The sequence below is a fragment of the Hevea brasiliensis genome, chromosome 17 (assembly GCF_030052815.1).
Source record: "Hevea brasiliensis isolate MT/VB/25A 57/8 chromosome 17, ASM3005281v1, whole genome shotgun sequence".
NCBI lineage: Eukaryota > Viridiplantae > Streptophyta > Magnoliopsida > Malpighiales > Euphorbiaceae > Hevea > Hevea brasiliensis.
In genome coordinates, this window is record NC_079509.1 from 47,723,907 (window position 1) to 47,745,330 (window position 21,424).

At 34.4% G+C, this 21,424-nt stretch overlaps 1 protein-coding gene across 6 annotated transcripts; it reads left to right on the top strand.

Moving 5' to 3' along the window:
• Window positions 1–3,443: 3,443 nt before the first annotated feature.
• LOC110637829 (probable splicing factor 3A subunit 1) lies at window positions 3,444–9,139 on the top strand. 6 transcript variants are annotated; one of them, XM_021788169.2, is made up of 4 exons: window positions 3,444–3,720; window positions 5,343–7,756; window positions 7,837–8,133; window positions 8,642–9,139. In XM_021788169.2, the coding sequence occupies exons 2-3, from the start codon at window positions 5,612–5,614 to the stop codon at window positions 8,104–8,106; spliced, it is 2,415 nt and encodes an 804-aa protein (XP_021643861.2). In that variant the 5' UTR covers window positions 3,444–3,720; window positions 5,343–5,611; the 3' UTR covers window positions 8,107–8,133; window positions 8,642–9,139. The 6 variants fall into 6 exon arrangements, with proteins under 6 accessions (XP_021643861.2, XP_021643857.2, XP_021643860.2 ...); XM_021788165.2 differs by having other exon boundaries at window positions 3,450–3,720; window positions 8,325–9,139; XM_021788168.2 differs by having other exon boundaries at window positions 3,450–3,720; window positions 8,639–9,139.
• Window positions 9,140–21,424: the final 12,285 nt, after the last annotated feature.

The window sequence follows — 21,424 nt, forward strand, 5'->3', positions numbered from 1 at the left end:
ACACTAAACCCTATATTACCCCCAATAACCGGTTTAAAGTTTTTGTTTTATGACGTGGCAAGCTCAGCTTGACTATTTACTTCATCTTTCTCTCTCATATCTCTTCCATCATTTTTATTATCACTTTTCCATGAACAGCGTTCTTCATCGCAAAGACATTCTCTGCAAATCTCTCCTCCCATTTTGATAGTTATCTCTTTTCCTCTCATTCTCTCTTACGATTTTTGTCTCTAAAGGCTTTGGTCCACAAAAGTAAAAGATAACACATGATAGTAGTTTTGGTAAGGGAATGAGAAATGGAAACTACACAGGAAGCAACAAAGGAAACTAAGGCACTAGCGTCACTTACCACCATGCAGACAGAAAAGTTCATCGGTGCTTGATGATGATACAAGTCACCTATCTAGATCAAAGCATTGATTTTATGGGAGAAAGGATTATAACAGTTTTTGAAGGGTAAAGGATTATAATAGTTTTTGAAGGGTTTCATGGCTACTACCAAATGAAAAAAAAAAATATTATTGCAAAATTGAAGGGTAAACAATTTATTTAAAAGTTAAGAGGACCTACCAGGTAAATATATTCTATATTCAGTACTGATAAAGTTTTGGGTGACTATCTTTCTGGCCCTATAGTGTTGTCAATGGAAAAATTAACATTTGGTGTTGGATTTTTGAGCATTTTATAAATTTCACATCTTCTATTCCAACTAAATATCATGTCAGTACTGTAGTCATATAAATGCTAAATACTAATGCTTTTAAATTAAGAGAATGTAAATGAAGGTTGTGTTTGATGATGATCCTAGAAACTTAGCTATCATGGTAAAAAATGATTATTTTTATTGGTCTGTTATTTTTATGTTAGAAAGTGACTTTGGAGCATTTTCATTATCGTCTTTAGATCCATAAAATTTTCTTAGATGGTCCAGTTGGTTGTTAACAGCCTATAACTACACTCATCGACCAATCATAGAAATGGATCGACCTGATATGAAGTGTTAATAGCATAAAGAATATTAAGAAGTATGCACTATTTCACAAACTTAGAAGTATACGACCGAAGAAATTAAGGACAAAAAGGATTTCAAGTTAGGACATATATCTCCTCCTCTACTATTGCTAGTTCTGCAAGAAGCCGTTGAATCTATAGACATATAATTCCTCTTTATAATCCCTCAAAAAAACTACTATCATATGCTATCTTCCACTTTCGTCAATAAAGGACCCAAGCCTTTAGATCTCAAGAGAGAACGAGAGGAAAAGAGATAACTGTGGAGATGGGATGAGAGATTTAATTTGCAGAGAATTTTTATAAGGAAGAAATGAACACTGTACTTAGAAGTGAGAGATAAAGAAAACAAAATTGAGAGAGTGAGAGAGAGGGGAATACACAGTGAAAGAAGGATGAGAGAGAAAAAAAAAAAAGAGAAAGCAAATTGTCAAGCTGGACTTGCAATGTCATTACAAAAACCTTTAAACCGGCTATCATAGGCAATATGGGGTCTACTATTACTTTAACTATTATTTAGAAGGTTTTAAGTTACAAATTTAAGTTTATATACCTTATTGTTACCAACTTCAAACTTCATGTACCATGGGTAAAATTCACCCAGACATTTTGTGATCAAAACTGATCACAAAAGTCTTAAATTCTTGTTGGATTAGAAGCTTAGTACTCAAGCACAACAAATTTGGCTCACTAATCTCCAAACTTTTGATTATGAAATTCAATACAAAAGAGGGCAGGAAAATATTGCAGTTGATGTCTTATCTAGGGTCCCATATGCTATGCTACTCTTTTTACTCTTGTTGCATAGCACATATCGAACTAGTTGATGGTAGCCATCATAAAAAGTTGGCATTCAAATCCAGTGTTGCAATAACTTATTCTTGAATTATAGCAAAATCCTAATTCACACTCTAAACATGCATGGAAAAATGACCAGGTAAGAAGAAATAGGAAATTGCTACTATTTCTTTACTTAAGAAACAATTATAAAGGGCTAATCATTGAATGAAAACATTGTAGATAAACATCAATAATCAATAAAATCAATCATGGGCTATACAATTTTTCAACAAATTTCTCATAATTAAAAACAAATTTTCTCATGTGCACTCAACACAAGCAAAAATTGATAATCAAACAAACAACCTCTACATTGACTAGATCCTACCAAGTACACCCAATATGAAAGCTTTGGACATTGCATGAACATATGCATTAGTTGGTGTGGCAAGAGTTATGGCTGTGCCCATACATGGAAGACAGGGATGATTGAGACTTGAGAGCCTCTATTGGAATGTGATCTAAATTAGAACATCAAAATGAGAGAGAAGCAAGATGAAGACTGGAGCGGTAGTGAAAGATTGAGAGTGTGAAGATAAAGGTAGTCTCTGTGGTTATGTTGTCAATGTGATCTATGAGGGAAGGTGAAGATAAAGATAAAGGAGAAATAGAGAAGAGGAACTATGACCTGTGATGGCATCATTGATTAAAAGCCTAGAAGAATTGAAAAAGAGGGGATTTGAAGGAGAAACTGAGATTTGCACAATATATTATATTATATTACATTATATTTTATATACGATATATAAAAAATTTAATAATTATAATTAAATACATTTAATTAAGGGACTAAAAGATTTGATATTGGATCAATATTTAAGGATCAATTTGTAAAGATATGTAAGTTTATTTGTAAATAACTATAATATTCAAGGATCACTTTATAAAAATATAGGAGCTTATTAATAAATAATTATAATATTTAAAAATTAATTTATAAAAATATAAAGACTTATTCGTAAATAATTATAATTTTTAAGGATTAATTTATAAACCTGTAAGGATGAATAGTAAAAAAAAGAAAGATTATTAGGTGCATTCGATGTTTATACGTTATTTTTCATAATCACATGAGATTTATTTTTTATATTATAAGAATGATTATTTTTTCATGAGAGAGGGAGCACAACTTTGTATATACTGATAATATTCTATAGTTTTCTTAAAAAAAAAAAATTTAAATCAAGTGATTTGATTAAAATTAACAAATAATTAAGAATAATTCTACCGATAGTAACTAATTTATTAAAATATAATTACCCAATAAGTAAAATTTAAACTTAGAAAAAAAAATAAATTTTAAAAATATATAAATTAAACAATAAATTTCACTAAATTTTATACATAAGATTGTGATTTACTCTTATATTAATTCAATATAATTGAATAAATAAATTAATATATTAATTATATAATTTAATTAATAATATAAAATTAATAGAATATAATAATAAATTATAATTATAACTTAAATTATTCTTAATAGTTAAATTAAATTAAATTGTGATTATAAAAATACACAGTTTCGAATTGAACTCAATCAAAACTATGTAGTTTTGTGTTTAACTAAATCAAAACCATGAATGAGAGTAACCAACGGAATACCTAATATCATCTTTCTCAACTTCCAGTTTGAGCAGACTGTTCTTTCTTCGCCCTAGCGACAGTCCCTTCCCTCACCTCGTTTGCTTCACCTTGTCCCTCTTCAGCCATCCTCACCGAGTCAGTTCCCCATCTCGCCTCTGCATAGAATCCCCACCCCTCAATCTCGCCGCAGCACAGGCGAAAGGAAAGCGTCGCTAGCCCCTTGACATAGCCGCTGCTTATCCTTCCCGCATCACTGAAGCAGCTCGTCGGCGCTTATCGCTGGTGAGTGCTCGGGTTTTCAATTTTCAGTTAACATATCTTTGGGTTTTCATCTCGCATATGACGGATCTTTAGGGTTTTATTTATTTAGTTTTTGTTTTCATGTAAAGCTCTGTTCCATGTGAATATACCAACTGAATTCAGATACATAATTTAGAACTGACTGATTAAAGTTTTACAGATTTAGAATTTGATGTGCGGGGTTTAAATAATTGCGTTGTTGCATGTGGACTAGTATCAGAATTTTTTTTTCTTTTGTAATTTTTGAATTATGGGTTGAGTTTCAAAGTGCTTCCTCCTTTAATTCATCGCTTCCCTTCTGTTTCTTCAGATCTGAGATGGCCTTACCATTTTAAGCTAACTTACCAGTCTTGAATTTTTGCTTTTTTTTTTTTTTAGAAACAGTAAAGTGATGTTAGGGACCTGGGTTTTGAATTTATGCAAAGATCAATTTGATTATAAGTGAATTAGGGAAAATGAAGGAGAAAAAGAAATGGAAAACTTGAAGTAGATTATGTGGGGCTTGTAGGGGTACAATGAGAATTTTTAGATGAGCATGGTGTGTGTTTGTCGATAAACATGAGAGGAAGTAGGCAGATTTTTGTGTCTAGAATTTTCCTTCAGTTGAAACTTTTTCATAATGTCTTGAGTGTCTCCATAAGATTAGGTATTTAATATATGCATCAATCAGTCCGTTGGATTCTGTAGTTTCTGTTTGAACAATTCCAGTTGTAATGATTTTTTTTATCATGCTAATGATGAACTTGAATGATTATGTTTGTTAATGTTATTTATATTTCATGATTATGCTTATGATGATAAACTTGAATGATTATGTTTCATTTTTGGTTATGCTAATGTTTGTTTCATTTATGGTTAACTTTATTTATAAATTTCTTTTATGATTTATTTAATAAAATTATTATGTGAAATGAAATTGTAGTATTATTTTTATTTAATTATTTTAAAATCTAAAATTTCGTTGCCAAGGTTTTTTTTAACATTTCGGTTCTGGTATCTGACCCGCACATCTCCTACGATTAAACTTTCAGTGAAAAAAAAAACAAAAAAGGTTTGGGTAGTATGCGGGTAGTGGTAAACGGGTTTGGGATTGTTATGGGTAGTAGAAGATAAATTCTAATCGGTTGGGGCGGGTTCGGATTTGGTCACCTTTATTTTCGTGGGTCCCTACCTGTTACCATACCCTACCAAAATACCAAATTGATATCTCTTTCTAGTCTCTACATAAAAATTCGATTGGGGAAGAGCAAAGACATTTCCGGCCTCACACATCCAAAAACCCTAATTCTACTTCTCTGCTGGTGAGTTCTTTCTAATCCGTTGATTTGCTCAATTAAATATAGATTTTTCTTGATGTTCCATTGTTCGAGTCCTTGATGAAGTTTCATTCTTTTTTTTTTTTTTATCAATTGATTGGAGTTTTTTGTGCTTACGGTTTATGGGTTTTATTTTATTTATTTATTTTTATTGATAACTTAATTAATTTAACCAATCAAATCAATACAATAGCATCTGTGGTTAACAAATTAGAAGAGGATAAATTGTTCTCTGTTAATGGATTTATCTGAAGGCAGAGATTTTGAGAATTTTGTTTTTCATTTCAGATTCAATATCCTCTTTGCTGGTTGATGCGATATTAAGCTAAGTTGTGCAGCAGAATGGGGGCTCCGTTTTAGGCCTGTGTGAACTGAAGTTTTATTTTATAGTCAGTTATTTTGCCTTGAACTAAATATTTTTTCTCTGGAAGTTGTTATCTGCAGGGTTTTTCTTATTTTGGGTCAGAGAACTCCAATGGTAGGAATCTGAAGAACTTATGGTTATTTTGGCATTGATTTCCTTTCCTTATACCTGCTGAAATTCTGGTGGAAAAAAAATGCCTGGCACAGCAATCTTGCCTCTTCCAGCACCTCCTTCTAGTGGAGACAGCTCTGTTCCGCCTTCTCAAGTGTTAGAACAGTCTTCTAAGGAAGATAAAACAGCAAATGAGGACCAGAACAAAGCCCCAGTCGCAACCCACACAAGAACTATTGGAATCATTCATCCCCCTCCGGATATTAGGAATATTGTAGACAAAACTGCACAGTTTGTTGCAAAAAATGGACCTGAGTTTGAAAAAAGGATCATTGCCAATAATGCTAACAATGCCAAATTCAATTTTTTGAATCCCTCAGATCCATACCATGCATATTATCAACATCATTTATCTGAATTTCGTGCTCTAAATCAATCTTCTGCTCAGCAACCTCCTTCACAGCCTGCAGATTCTGACGCCACTGAGTCAACCCAGTCTGCTCCTGCTACTGATGGCACTGACACTGCTCCAAAGCCTGACCCCACAGCTCAGTTTAGACCACCTCCTCGTAAAGTTCTTGAACCCCCAGAAGCTGAGCAGTATACTATTCGGCTTCCTGAGGGGATCACTGGAGAGGAACTTGATATTATTAAGCTCACAGCCCAGTTTGTGGCTCGAAATGGCCAAGCTTTTTTGACTGGTCTGACAAATAGGGAGATGAACAACGCTCAGTTCCACTTTTTGAAGCCAACTCACAGCATGTTCACATTTTTTACCGGACTGGCTGATGGATACTCAAAAGTGTTGATGCCTCCTAAGGGGTTGACTGGCAAGCTGACAAAAAGCGTTGCTGATATGACCACTGTGCTTGAGCGGTGCTTGCATCGCTTGGAGTGGGAACACTCGCAGGAGCAGGCGAGGCAGAAAGCTGAGGATGAGATTGAGCAAGAGAGGATCCAAATGGCCATGATTGATTGGCATGATTTTGTAGTGGTTGAGACGATAGACTTTGCAGATGATGAGGATGAGGACTTGCCCCCACCTATGACACTTGAGGAGGTTATAAGGAGGAGCAAGGTGTCTGCTATGGTTGAAGATGATATCATTGAGCCTGGAAAGGAGGTGGAAATGGAAATGGATGAAGAAGAAGTGCAACTTGTTGAGGAGGGGATGAGGGCAGCGAGTCTTGAAGAGAATGATAGTGAGAAGAAATTCACTAAGGCAAATGAGGAACCAGAAGAACCAATGAGAATTGTGAAGAACTGGAAGAGACCTGAGGAAAGGATCCCTGTTGAAAGGGACCCAACAAAGGTAGTGGTTTCCCCTATCACTGGTGAGCTAATTCCCATTAATGAGATGTCTGAGCATATGAGGATTTCTCTAATCGATCCCAAGTACAAGGAGCAAAAGGAAAGGATGTTCGCAAAAATCCGGGAAACAACTCTTGCTCAGGATGATGAAATCTCTAGAAACATTGTCGGACTTGCACGGACTCGTCCTGATATCTTTGGAACGACTGAAGAAGAAGTTTCTAATGCAGTTAAGGCAGAGATTGAGAAGAAAGATGAGCAACCAAAGCAGGTCATATGGGATGGTCACACCGGAAGCATTGGCCGTACAGCAAATCAAGCTATGTCTCAAAATGTTGGGGAGGATCAAAGTGAAGCTGGTAATGATGATGCAAGGAGCCTTCCTGGTCCTGCAGCTCCTCCTCCTCGACCTGGTGTGCCTTCAGTTCGTCCCCTACCTCCACCACCTGGACTAGCACTGAATCTGCTTCGCATGCCTCCAAATACCATCCAATACTCTGCTCCAACTAGCGGTGGATTTCCTGTACCTCCAACAAGGCCACCGGGTATGCCAATGATTCCATCAATTCGTCCGATTCAGGCTCCAGTGCCAATAGCACCTGGACAGCAGACCATTATGGTGAATCGGCCCCTTCCAATACCTCCATCTATATCTGGAAATCCATCAAGTATGCCAGTTCCGCCTCCACCTGGGTCTCAGTTTACTCTTGTGCCAATTCCTCGACCTTTTGTCCCTCTTCCTGTCGCTCCATCAGCAAATGGTATGATGCCTCCACCACCACCACCTTTGCCTCAAGGAGTGCCTCCACCACCTCCACCTGAGGATGCTCCTCCTCTTCCAGATGAACCAGAGCCAAAGAGACAGAAGCTTGATTCAATGCTTATTCCAGAAGATCAATTTCTGGCACAACATCCGGTATGAAAAAATTTATTTGGTCAATTTGTACTTTAGTTTTGATCTTACTGGACTTAATTTGTGCTTTTTCTCTGCGACAGGGACCTGTATGCGTCACTGTTTCTGTTCCGAATGTTGATGAAGGAAATCTCAAAGGGCAAGTTCTTGAGATTACAATGCAGTCCTTATCTGAAACTGTTGGCAGCTTGAAAGAGAAAATTGCTGGAGAAATCCAACTTCCTGCAAACAAGCAGAAATTAAGTGGAAAAGCTGGTTTCCTAAAGGATAATATGTCACTTGCCTACTACAACATTGGAGCAGGAGAGGCACTGTCTCTTTCTTTGAGAGAGCGTGGTGGTAGAAAGAGATGAAGGTGTTCCTTGACACAGCCATTTAAGGTGGTTTTTTTTTCTAGTTCCCCCCCTTTTTACCCAACATATTGTATTGGGGACTTTGTTATTTTACTCTCATTTATCTTATGCAAGAGATTATACTATGTATTTTTGGGGTAACAATATGACATCATTGTTAGTCCTGAATTGTTATATCTGAACTGATGGTTTGATTGGTAATTTGGTATCTAATACAGATTCTGTGTCTTGGCAAGTTTCTCCTTAAGGGCAACAGGAAAGTATACGAGTTCCATTTGCTTAGGCAGTGGAAGCCATTGGCTCATTTCACTAACTATTACCTCCTATTGAATTTGCAGTTAATTCTCTGGAAAATAAGTGCTCCATGGTCGTACTTTTAGTTTGATTTTTCCTATAAATGTTCTGTCTTGAGCCTTACATATGTTTTGATTACATTTTTTCTGCTCCTTTTTTACTTTTGTTGCTGCAAGTTCTTTTCTTTGCCAATGTAATGATTCGAGAGGTGTTCTGCTAATGCTTTATTCCTGGACAGTAGAAGCGTGGGTGTATGCAGATTGTGATAACCATCCTACTTCAATTTTGGTGTCTTGTGCTGGGTTTATGCCGCCTCCTTATCATTTTGCTGCCATGGTTGGTTTTGACCATTCAGTAGCAAGCATTGGGTTGGCCTTTTCTGATGTTCTTGTGCAGAAGCTATTTGTTTTGATGGATGGTGTTTGCACTGCTAGCTTAGGCAAGTTGATGATTTGTGCATCTTATTCATTGGCGTGTTTGTTATCGCTTGCAGAATCCCAATGGCAGTAACCCGAACTTGCCATTTTTTTTTATTGTAATTTTTTAGCGGTATTGACCAGTGTTAGTTGGCAGTGTATTTGTTGCTATTCTATACTTTCTGAAATCTGAAAATGGAATTATAAATTGTTACAGCAGCAACAATGGTCGCGTCTGGTTTTTGATAGCCTGTTTGTTACTAGTTTGTCAGTTGAGTTTGGATCCTTTAATCACAAAACATGACTTTGGTCACCCTATCATACTCTATTTGCAATTCGTTTCTATTATTGTACAATTTTTTCTCCTGTTGCTTTTTTTTTTTATTATTATTTCTTAAGTATTTCTAAATGCATATTATTTTGAGAACAATTTTTCAAGCTGCAAATTTATTTTCCTAATTAAAGCTAGCTCAGTAGATTTCTTTGGTTCTTTCTCCATCAGCCCCAAATCTCCCATCTAGGAATTTAAACCAATTAATCTTTTTTTTTTTTTTTCATTTTTCCTTGTATGAAGATCAGCTCAATTTTAGATATAAATTAATATTTTTCTGTTCAATTTATGTTGGATTTGTCGGTTTGAACCTTTCTATATGAAAAATTCAGATTGATGCAACATTTTTTCTTTGTTGGATTGGACCAAATATGCAAATCTAATTGCGAGAGAAAGAGTAATAAAAGGGAAAATTCTGCGTTCACAATGACTTAATTTATTTCAGTCAATTAGTGAAAGAATGTTTACTTCTTGAAAAGTATATCATAGTTTTTAAGGAAGTATAACACATTATAAATTCATTTTAAATTTATTTTTCAGAAAGTAATAATATCCATAATATAATTTAAACTGTATTAAATTAAAAGATAACAATATTATCCATGTCTCTCTTTCTATTCCTCTTTCTTCGAAGTTACCATTAAACAACTATCCAACCCTTGCTGTTATTATTATTTTTTCTTTCCCTTCTATTAATTTGTATGTAGATGATAAATTAAATATGAAATAACAAATAAGATTATTGCATAAATAAAATTATATATAATACAATTATTACATTATATATATATATATATATATATATATATATATATATATATATATATATTAAATCGTTAAATTAAAATTATGTAATTTTAAAGTTAGTATCTTAATCTAATTAAATTAAAAGAGATAAAAGGGGAAAGGAAACCTGGACTTAAAACTACATATTATACAAAATAATTAATTTTGTAATGATTATTATAATTGACTGAGATCGGTTATTATTAATAATTAATTTTACAATAGATTTATAATTTTGATTTTTTAATAAAATAATTAATTTAAAAAAATTAGCAATCCATTCAAGAATCGGTTGCTAAACCAATTATTATTAGCAACGAATTTATAATTAGTTACTAAATCGATTGCTAATCGATATTAGAAAAACCTTAAATATATAATTAGTAATCGATTTTAAAATTGATTGCTATTAGCAACTGATCAAGAAATCGATTACTAAAATCTGTTGCTAATAATAATCGATTTTAAAATTGGTTGCTAACAACAAACGATTTAAGTAATCGGTTGTTAAATTAAAAAATTATTTTAATTGATTATAGAGTTAGCAATTAATTTGCAATCGGTTATAAAAATTAATAATTGATTTGCAATGAGTTGCTAAAATCACTTGTTATTTGCAATCGATTCTTTATCGGTTGCCAATAGCAATCGATTTTTGTAACCAACAGTAAATCGGTTGCTAAATTTTTTTTTTCCCAAAAAATTTATGTCCATTTTTTTTATTTCTTTTTTTGATTTGCAACAGATTTGCAAATCGATTGCTAACAATAACAGATTTTTGCAATCAATTTTGTAACAAAAAATTCTTGCCCAATTTTTTTGTTCTATTTGTTTTTATTTATTTATTTATTTATAACAAATTTGTAAATTGGTTGCTAATAGCAATCAATTTTTATAGCCGATTTTGTAATCGTTTTTTTTTTTTTTAAATTCTTGCCCAATTTTTTATTTTCTTTTTTTATTTGTAACCAATTTGCGAATTGATCGCTAATAATAACTGATTAAAAAATTAATTGTTATTAACAACCGATTTTACAATTAATTTTTTTTCCCAAAAATTCTCACTCATTTTTTATTTTTTATTTTTTTTAATTTTCATTTGTAATCAATTTGTAAATTGGTTGTTGTTAGCAACCGATTTTTGTAATCAGTTGCTATTAGTAATCGATTGCTATTACTCACCCATTTTGAAACCCATTGCCAATTGGTTGCAAAAATTTTTCTCCAAAAATCTTCACCTAATTTCTAAAAGAAAAGAAATTAGTAACCAACAATTGGTTGCTAATTTTATATAAATTACTACTCAATTTCTTTCTCCACTACTCATTTTTTCTCTATTTCTTCTATTTTCTCTCATTTTCTTCATCTTTTTTTTATTTATCATATTTTCTTTTCTAACATATTTTCTTCATCATTTTTTTCTTTCTCATCTATTTTTTTTATCATTTTTTTTCTCATCTATTTTCTTTTTCATCTTTTTCTTTCTCATATATTTTCTTTTCAATCATCTTTTTGTTTCTCATTTATTTTCTTTTTCATCATTTTTTTTTCTTTCACATCTATTTTCTTTTTCATTATCTTTTTCTTTTTCATCTATTTTCTTCATTATCTTTTCATTTCTCATCTTTTTTCTTCTTCATCTTCTTTTTCTTTCTCTTTTTTTTTTATTTAATTTATTTTTCTTTTGCATTAAATAAAAATTTTTGTGCAACTATATTTTTTGTTAGTAAATTATTTATAGTATTAATTTTTTGTTATCATATATATATATATATAATTTTTTTAGTAATTTGTTTTATAAATATTATTTTATATCTATTTTTTTTTAATATTTTTTATAATAGTTATTATTATTAATTTTTTTATAATATTTTTATATTAATTTTAGTACTAATTTTCATTAATAATTTATTATTTCAGTAATTTTTGAAAATTTATTTATTTGAATTATTTATTTTTTATTTGAATTTTTTTTATGATTTTCCTAAAATTAGCGATTGACTTTTCAATTGCTAAATTAGTTGTAAATAGCAACCGATTTACAAAATAATTACAAAATTACAAAATTAAAGACATCAAATTTTTTGCAGCTGACTATTAGCAATCGATTTCGGTTGCTAAATCAGTTGCTACTAACATCTGATAGTTTTTTTGCCAAAAATTTTATTTTTTTTAGTTTAATTAATTTAGCAACCAATTTGGTTGTCGGTTACTATTTACAACCAATTTGATTATCAGTTACTATTTACAACTAGGCTCATTGCAACCGACTGAATAGGTTACTAAATCGATTAGCAATCGATTTTAAAAGATTAGCAACCGATTCGGTTGGTTGCTAATCCTATTATTATTATTATTATTATTATTATTATTATTATTATTATTATTGTTATTATTATTATTATATTTTTTGTAGTAACATAGTTTTTGCTTTTGTTTGTTTGAAGAAGTAAAATGGGTGACCTCCCACCGATAGGCACACTTTGGATCCATTTGGGGTTGTGGCAGGATGACCAAAAAGTAGGTTTATGTTCAAAAGTAGTTTCGTTGGCCATTTGTTTAAAGGGAAAAACACGATTTTTGCCCATCAAAATCTAAGTTATTGGAAAGCACCAAGAATGCTACTTTTTTAAGCATGTTATTTAACAAAAGACCAGACAATAGCTTTAACATTTCATCTTAGCAAAAACATTATTAAAAATATTATAATACTTTCATCAATCCAAAATTTTGTGTTTCTATCGATGAGGAGAGCCAAAGTAGATGCCCTAAAGTTCATACGACATCTTGAAAGCAGAAAATGGGTGACAAAGACTCTTTAAATAGATGCAAATGATGATTTAAGGAGGAAGAAAATGGATGGTGACCATGCTCCACTAGTGGTGGTGTCGAATCCATGTTCGGGACGATAATGAAGCACTTGTTGATGATAAGCTAAAGATGCAGAAAAATGGTTTGAGGAAATTATACTGTGCTTGAACTCTTTTTTGTTTCCCTTTCTTCATTTTTCTTCTTTTTATAGTTGGGTTTTTGGGCAATAGGAGAAAGATGCAGAACAATAGTTGGCTATTGATCTGTTAAGGGATTAATCATAGATAATAAATAGTAAATTGATGATGATTATTGTATCATTAACACTAGCAAAAAAAAAAAAAGGAAAGTGGATAAGATCCAAAGGATAGGTGAAAAGCTCAGTAGAGTTGGTTACAATGATGAGGATAAGAAGGAATAAGTACGCTAGGGACACACTAAGGGATGCTTAAAACAAATTATGGTGAAATGGTAAGATAAAGGAATAATGGAGCCTCGATTTAAGTACCAATATGTCAGGAAGCACGTCAGATAGTAAGAAATTTTAAGCAGAAGGCAAGTAACTTTCTTTTCAGAAAAGGATTAGGATATGATAAGTTGTTTTGGCTAGATGGCTTAGGAATACGTAGACTTTTGTTAGATTAGAGAAGAGGCCCAGCCCACTTTTTACTATTAATAGATAGAATATAAATGCTCAACACTTGGATAGAGCTCTACATAACTAGTTACATAAGATGGACCTGGGTTGATTTGAGGACCTTAGTAATGACACAAGTAAATTGGGAATTCTAAGTATCATCGGAAAGAGAAGATGCATAGGTGTTGACCAATGGGGCCATAGGACAAGTAAGGATATCGAACAAGATACCTATGATAGGTGCTACAGGAAAGCATCTCCAATGAAAGGAGTCATGAGGTTTGGGAAGGAAGGCAAGCTGCCACCTAGATACACAGGACCTTTTGAGGTCATTGATAGAGTTGGAACAGTTGCTGACCAGTTGGAGTTACCACCAAGCTTTTCTCATGTCCACCCAGTGTTCCACATTTTCATGCTTAGGAAGTACATACCTGATCTTTCTCATGTGTTACAACCCAATATAGTGGAGTTAAAGGAAAACCTAACCTTCGAGGAGCAGCCAATAGCCATAGTGGACTTTCAGATGAGGCAGCTATGATTAAAACAGATCCCTATGGTTAAGGTTTTGTGGAGGAGCCAATCGGTAGAAGAGTGTACTTGGGAGTTAGAGCAGGACATACGCAATAAGTACCCGTACTTGTCCACTATGTAATCTTGAAATTCTTTATTCAGCCTTGTGTAAAATTCAAGGATGAATTTTCTGTAGGGGGAGGGGAAGAATGTAACAGCCCTAATTTTTAAATAATTATTTTATATGTAAATATAAATATTTTAGTCTAACCCCTGGTGTTATAGGTTTTGCGTAGGTAATTTCGTTTCATGGCAATTCGGCCGTAGCCTGGATCTATAATTTCGGGCCGAGCAGATAATCTGCAGGAATTACTTCAGAACTGAGTCAAGATTATAGGCTACCCCACCATTTTCAAACGTCCCGGATACATATTCGATATCCGAATTGGCATAGGTAAGCCCGAACCCTAAGTTTCCTTAATTATTTAGTTTCGGGTTTAGATTAAAAATCTATAAAATATTCGTAGGTAGTTAGAAAATTATAATTCCTTTTGTATTAGCTTAGTAATATTGCTAAGGACTACAGGGAAAAGTTTAAGAATTTTTAGAGCTCAATTGGGCAGTTTTTGCAAAAGATTAGTTGTAGGGACTAAATTATAATTTTTCAAAATTATGGTTGTTGACTGTTTGGATGGGTCTAGGAGGGGCTATGTGATGTGATTGAGATATGGTTGTATGACTTATGGATACAGAAGTGTATTTTTGAGCCCTTTTGCAGGTTGGGTAGGTCCTAGGTATAGGAGGAATTGTGTCGAATTTTCGATACGACTTAGGATGTCTTTGGTTCTTTTTAAGCTTGTATTGAGTCAATTATATTAAATAATTATAATGAAATTATCAGGTGAGCTGGAACAGCCTTCCTCCTCTGCCCAGCCGCCACAGTGACCTCTGTTCATGTCTGTAAGTAAAATATTGATTTTAATTATAATTTCAAAATTATTATATGTTCAAGCATGCCCATGCATCACTTATAAATATATATCTATGTAGTTAAATACTAGGCACATTTCATAGTGCATTCTTAATTGATGATATGCTATGAATGTTGTTTTATGGTAACTTGGAGCAATGTGCGTGTGTTGGCGTGTGTGTGGTGTGTGGTATTGGATATGGACAGGATGGGTAGACGCGGCTGGAGCTTGACTTGCTAGGACTTGATCCTTTTATGGATAAGTCGGGGTAGGCATGGCTCGAGATGATCTCGCTGGCCCTCTCATTTGGTCTATTAAGCGAAAGTTCGGCTTGAGATGTACTCGCTGGCAGAGGTTAGATTAAGAGAGCTGTATAGGGGATCAACTCCCATATATGTACTGTTTGAATATTATGTGGGTGTGTGAGTGCTTCAAATTACCCTTTTGCTGTTATGATGTAATTTGTATGAAAATGATGAAGGTGTTGTATTTCATTTTTTAGGATGCACTAGCTTTAGATAGCTATAGAAATTTTGCTTAAAATTGGTATTTTACTCTCTGAGTCGAATGTAACACTCCAAATTTTTAAATTTATTATTTTGTGAGTAAATATTAATATTTTATTTTATTTAAATTTTAGGAAATTTTTTGAAATTTTTCGGATTTTAGAAATCGGATTCGATTTTTCGAAAATATAAAACTTTGATCTTTTTTAAAAAATTAATTTAAAGACCACGTGGTAAAACTAAAAATATATTTGGACTCTATAAATTTTTCTGAGTTTCCTAGAATTTTTTCAGAATTTTTGGGCCTCATTTTCGGTCCCAAGACAGAGTAAAAATTCAAAATTTTGTATCTTGAATCGGACCTGCCGAATCAAACCGGACCGGTCCAATCGAACCGGCCAGCTCTTTTTCTTCTTCCTCCGCGCACGTTCCTGACCCCTCTTCCTCTCTCTCCCGTTTTCTCTCTCCTCCCTCCCCACGCCGTGCAGCCGCCACCCCAGCCTCTCCACCTCGTCGACGCTCCGCCCCAGCCTTTCTCCACCGTCGGTCGGCTTTCCAGGCGGCCGGAATCGACGCGCAAAGCTCCCTCTATGCGCGCGCACCGTTTCGACTTCCAGGCCAAAATCCAGCTGATCCGGCCACCGTTTGGGCCGGGTCTTGTGTCAAAACATATTTACATCTCGAGAGCTTTCCATAGACATCGAGAATACCAAAATCCATCAAGCGGTTTGCCCAATTTTTGTTTGGGAAGTTTTAGTCCATTTCGAATTTTGGGCTAGATTTCTCGCAAACCGTGAACGCTACGAGAAAACCGAGAGTACCGGAGCGCTCCACTCGTCGAGAGCTTCGCGACAATATAAATTTCAAAATTTTTCGACATCGTTTTTTAGTGGGTCCCACGAAATTTCGTAGTATTTTTTCGAGTATTAAATGAGCTTAGAAAATTTCGTAAAAATTATGTACTAACCCCTGTGTTGTGGGTTTCGTGTAGGTACCTTCAATTCACTAAAATTCGACGGTTGCCTGGGTCTGTGAATTTTCGGCCAGACAGATAAGTTACCGAAAAAGTCTTAAAATTGGGTCGAGATTTTAGCTACCCCACTGTTGTCAGACGTCTCGAGCACGTCCCCAGGGTCGGAATCGGCATAGGTAAACCCGAACCTTACTTTTTCTTAATTGTTTAGTGCTTGAATTGGATTAGAAATCCGTAAAATATTCATGGTAGCTCAAAAAATTATGATTCCTTTTGCATTAGCTTAGTAATGTTGCTAAGGACCGCGGGGCAAAGTTTTAGAATTTTTAGAGCTCATTTGAGTAGTTTTTGCAAAAGGTTCAATTATAAGAACTAAACTATAATTTTACATATTGTGATTGATGACTGTTTGGATGGGCCTAGGAGGGGTTGTGTGATGCGATTGAGTTATGAGTGTATGATTTGTGGATATAGAAGTGTGTTTTGAGCCCTTTTGCAGGTTGGGTAGGTCATACGTATAGGGGAGATTCTGCCGGATTTTTAGCACGACTTAGGACATATTTGGTCTTTTCTTAGCTTGTATTGAGTCAAATGTACTAAATAATTGTAATAAAATTGTCAGGTGAGTTGGGATAGCCTTCCTCCTTCGCCCAGCCGCCACAGTGACTGCGGTTAAATCTGTGAGTAAAATATTAATTTTAATTGTAATTTCGATATTATTATATGTTCAAGCATGCCCATGCATCACTTATAAATATTTATCTATGTAATTAAACTCTAGAAACGTTTTATGTTGCATTCACAACTGTTAAAGTGCTATGGATATTGTTGTGGTAATTTAGAGCAGTGTGCGTGCGTTGGCGTGCTTGTGGTATGGTGTTGGATATGGACAGGACGGGTAGACACGTCTTGAGATCTTCACTGGGACCCGGTCATTCAGGGTAGACATGGCTTAAGTTCTTCGCTAGGACCCCGTATTTGGTTTATTAAGCGAAAGTTCGGCTTGAGATCTTCACTGGCAGAGGTTGGATTAAGAGGGCTGTATAGGGGATCAGCTCTCGTATATGTATTGTTTGACATTATCGGGTGTGTGAGTGCTCTAAATTGCCTTTTTGATGTGATTTGTATGAAATTTATGACGGTGTTGCATTTCACTCCACAGGGTGCATTAGCTTTAGATAGTTATAGAGATTATGGTTAAAATTGTTATTTTACTCTCTGAGTCGAACGCTCACTCCTGTTCATTATTTTTTCTAGGCTATAGGAGGATTATTGTTGTGGTTAACCTGCTTTTCTTCTTCGCAGGTCGTTTATTAATGTTTGTATAATTCTGTTAACTCCTAGAATTTTCACATGTGCTAGAAATATTTATTTGATTGGGTCTATAATATAATTGTCATGTTAGACTTGTAAACTTATTAAAAACATGTATGGTTGGATTTGATGAGGGAGCCGAGCTCCCATTTATTTTTATGACATTTGATTATATTGAGGGTGAGCTGAGCTCCCCAGATGATTATATATTGTGTTTACAGGTCGGGTGAGTCAAAAACTCCCCGTTAAATGATCCATTTTATGGCCGGACTCTATTCGATTGAATTCTTGAAATTGGGCCCAAATGGGCCTTAGAGTTGGGTTGAGGAATAGTTAGGCTTACTACAGGCCTCGGGGGCTTTAGGCCGGCCCAGGTCCTAGTACAGGTCCGGCCCATAGGTTGGGCCATGACAAATGTGGTATCAGAGCTTAGGCTCCAGATTCATAGGGAAAAACATGTCTAAAGCTTTAAGAAGAGTCCAATTAGGAGTTCGCATGCGGAGTATAGGATTCTGTTTACCTTTTTCTGTAATTCTTTGTTTCTAGATTCTGCGTTATACCTCGGGAAATATAAAAGTGCCTCAGTTTGTGTCTTGATTTTCTTGGAGCACATAGAAATGTGAAATAGAGTTAGCAAACATGTTGAGATTTGTCATGAGGATACGTACTCTAAGAAATGTTATGTTTCTGTCAGTATGGGTTTAAGTGTCGTACCTATATGGTGTAAGGCACGAGTACATAAAGGTGAGTCTTGAAAGTACAGTTGCCCTAGATAAGGATGAGGATACCACTGTTGGCAGTTATCAATGGATGACCCAGTCAGAGTAAGTTTATGATAATAGTAGATTCCAGAGAGATAAGAGATCAGGAGACCTAGTCTGTCAGAACAGATTGTAGTAACTATACAATGTTCTCGATGTCTACTCTGTAAGCTGCAAATTACAGTATCTATATGAGATTATTGTGTGGAGCTGCGTGCATCCCCGTGGTGCTCCATAATGAGGGTGTTTGCAGATGGCCTCTGTTTTGGTACAATTATGCCAGAACAGAGTCCTATATCTATAGAGGAGTTGGAAACTCCTGGTTAGGGATCTAAAGCTAGAATATCAAAAGGTCACAGTTGGGTGATAACTAGAGTCAGTGACTCGGTTACCCTAGCATGAGCTAGAGTTACATCAAGAGTTGCCATCAGACCAGAGGTTGCGGATTAGTTGCAAAGTGAAGGTGACATTTATAGAGTGAGACCATCTGGTCTTCGATATAGAATTTTGGATGGTTTTTGCAGTACGACAAACGTTTTGCTTAGAGCTTAGTAAGAATAGTATACCTTGTGTGTATCAGTAAGGTGTAAAGTACAACCCTACTACCTAGAGAAGGTCAAAACTATGAATTAATGATTTACAGAGCTATGATATGATAGGAGAGTCATTAATTTGACATGGTTTTGGCAAGGTGGTAAATGTAGTACCTTTATTGCAGTAAGTTAGGGTATAGTCCTATCTTTTTAGAAGGGATCGAAGTTTATTACTAATAATGGTGACCAACAAAATAGTGCCCCAGATGGGACTGTAGAGTGTGATAGAGAGTAGTTGGCTTGGGTATCCTGGAGAGGATACAAGTTCCATTATAGGAATCATATATAATCAGATCATGATGGATGTAAATCCTTTGAATTGGATGATGGGTTTGGGTGCTCGGTATCTTAAGTTTTGGCTAATTGAGTAAACATGAAAAATAATAATAATAATAATAATAATAATAATAATAATAACAAATAAATAAAATTGCTGTAGAATCAGTTCTTGAGGTAGTAAGGGTATTATGTAAGCTAAAGGATAAGAATAGAGATCATACAATAAAAGTGTGACTGCAATTTCCTGAGTTTCTTTCTAACTTCATATTGTTCAAAACAATAGTATAATCTAATTATAATAGTGTTAAGAGTAATAAATTAGCGAAGATAAATCACAGAAGACCAATGGATAGAGAAAGTGCAGAATGAAAGTTTGGACAATTGATTGCAGATGCAATGTAATCTAAATGCCAGTGGAAGTACAAGCTAGAGTGGTCAAAAGACCAAATCTGAGTAGCACAGACATGTGGTAACACGGTAGAGACTCTGAAAGATATAGTTAGCAAGTGCAGCTATCATGTTAGGAAGAAGAATGGAACCATGGATAGAATAGTCAAGTTCTATTTTGGGTAAGACAAAGGAAATAAATGAAAGGACAACCTGAAGGGCGCATAATAAAAGGAACAAAGTTAAGATATAGGGTAGGCTAAGTGTTATTCTTGGCAAGGTGAATGACAAGGATGGAGAACCCAAAATGGGACCACATTAGTGAGAATAGTGATGGAGGTATGGAATCTAGTAATGTGATACTCATAGCATGATGTAGTTGAGGTAGTGCCAGGGGTTAAAATATAGTGCTCGGAGTTGCATGATTGGATCATACTCTATCTATTCCCTATTCCTAAGTAAAGTGGATAGTAAAGGGGCAAGATTCATTTAACTTGTTAACAGTATCAAGAAGATTAGGCGAGGAATATAATAATAATGAGCAAAAGCTAGAAGTGTGCGATGGTATTGCGGACTATCTAATTGGGTAGAGAAAAAGAAGTTAGTAAGCAGTAAGTTGAATAAAAGTCAATCTAAGGGATCAAATAGGTATGATGAGAGGAAAAGAATGATAGATAATGACACATAGGCTTTAGGTTAGACTTTTGAGATAGTGAGAAGGTAGTTAGAGGTTCATTATGAATGTCAGGCAAACATTTTTAGTGTGATCAACAGAATCACTTTGCAGTTAAGCAATAATAACAGAACAATAGTAGGGGTAGAACGAAAAGTGACAAGTATGGGTGGTTATAAATCACTAGAAAGTTCAAGGATCAAATTAATGACCATAGATAAGGGTGGAATTAGTGCTGGAAGAATCTATTAGTGAGAGAAATCTTTCAGGATTCAACAAAAATTAAGAGCACAATATAAACGATGATAGATATAAATCATAGGTCGAGTATAAGTAAAGTTAATAAATTATAAAATATTATGTCATGAAGGACAATGGTATGGTAAAGGGTTCATGCAGATGATACCTTATAGGTAGAGCACAATTGTGCTAGGAGATCATGAAATTTGAAAAGAAAGACCAAGAAACATAGGTTAAACGTTATTATATGGACAAGCGGGTGTAGTTGAATATAAGAGGATATTTTTCTTTCTTTTCAAGTTTAGCTCGTGCTTTTGGTTCTAGAGGGTTATATAAGGAACAGAGACTGAGTCAAGGAGACCTAGTTATTTGAGAGTTTGGTAGGCACCAATTCATACACAATTTCCTGATATGAGAATGACAGTAAGTGCATACCTAGTGTTAATTATGAAAGTACGATCAGAGTAATGACAGGAGTTAAATTGAGTTAGCTACTAAGGCTTGTAACTGTCTTAAACTATGAACTGGGAGAAATACTAATTGTGGATGAGTTTCAATAGATCAAATTGTTGCTAATGGGAAAAGTTGAGGCTGAAGTTTGAAAAGCTATGGGTAGTATGTGTGATTATATTAAGGAAAATGAACACGTGAAGTATCTTATCTGGAATTAACGCATGGCACACATTCCCACAGCCGTGTTAGTTCAGATGGAACTTGTAGTTTCTGGGGCTCCTATCCATCTAGGATGAGCAATTTCCTACTAAGGCTGATAGAGAATGATAATGTTCTGATAGTTAAGTTATAAAAGGGGATACAAAAAGAATTTTTTATGGTTA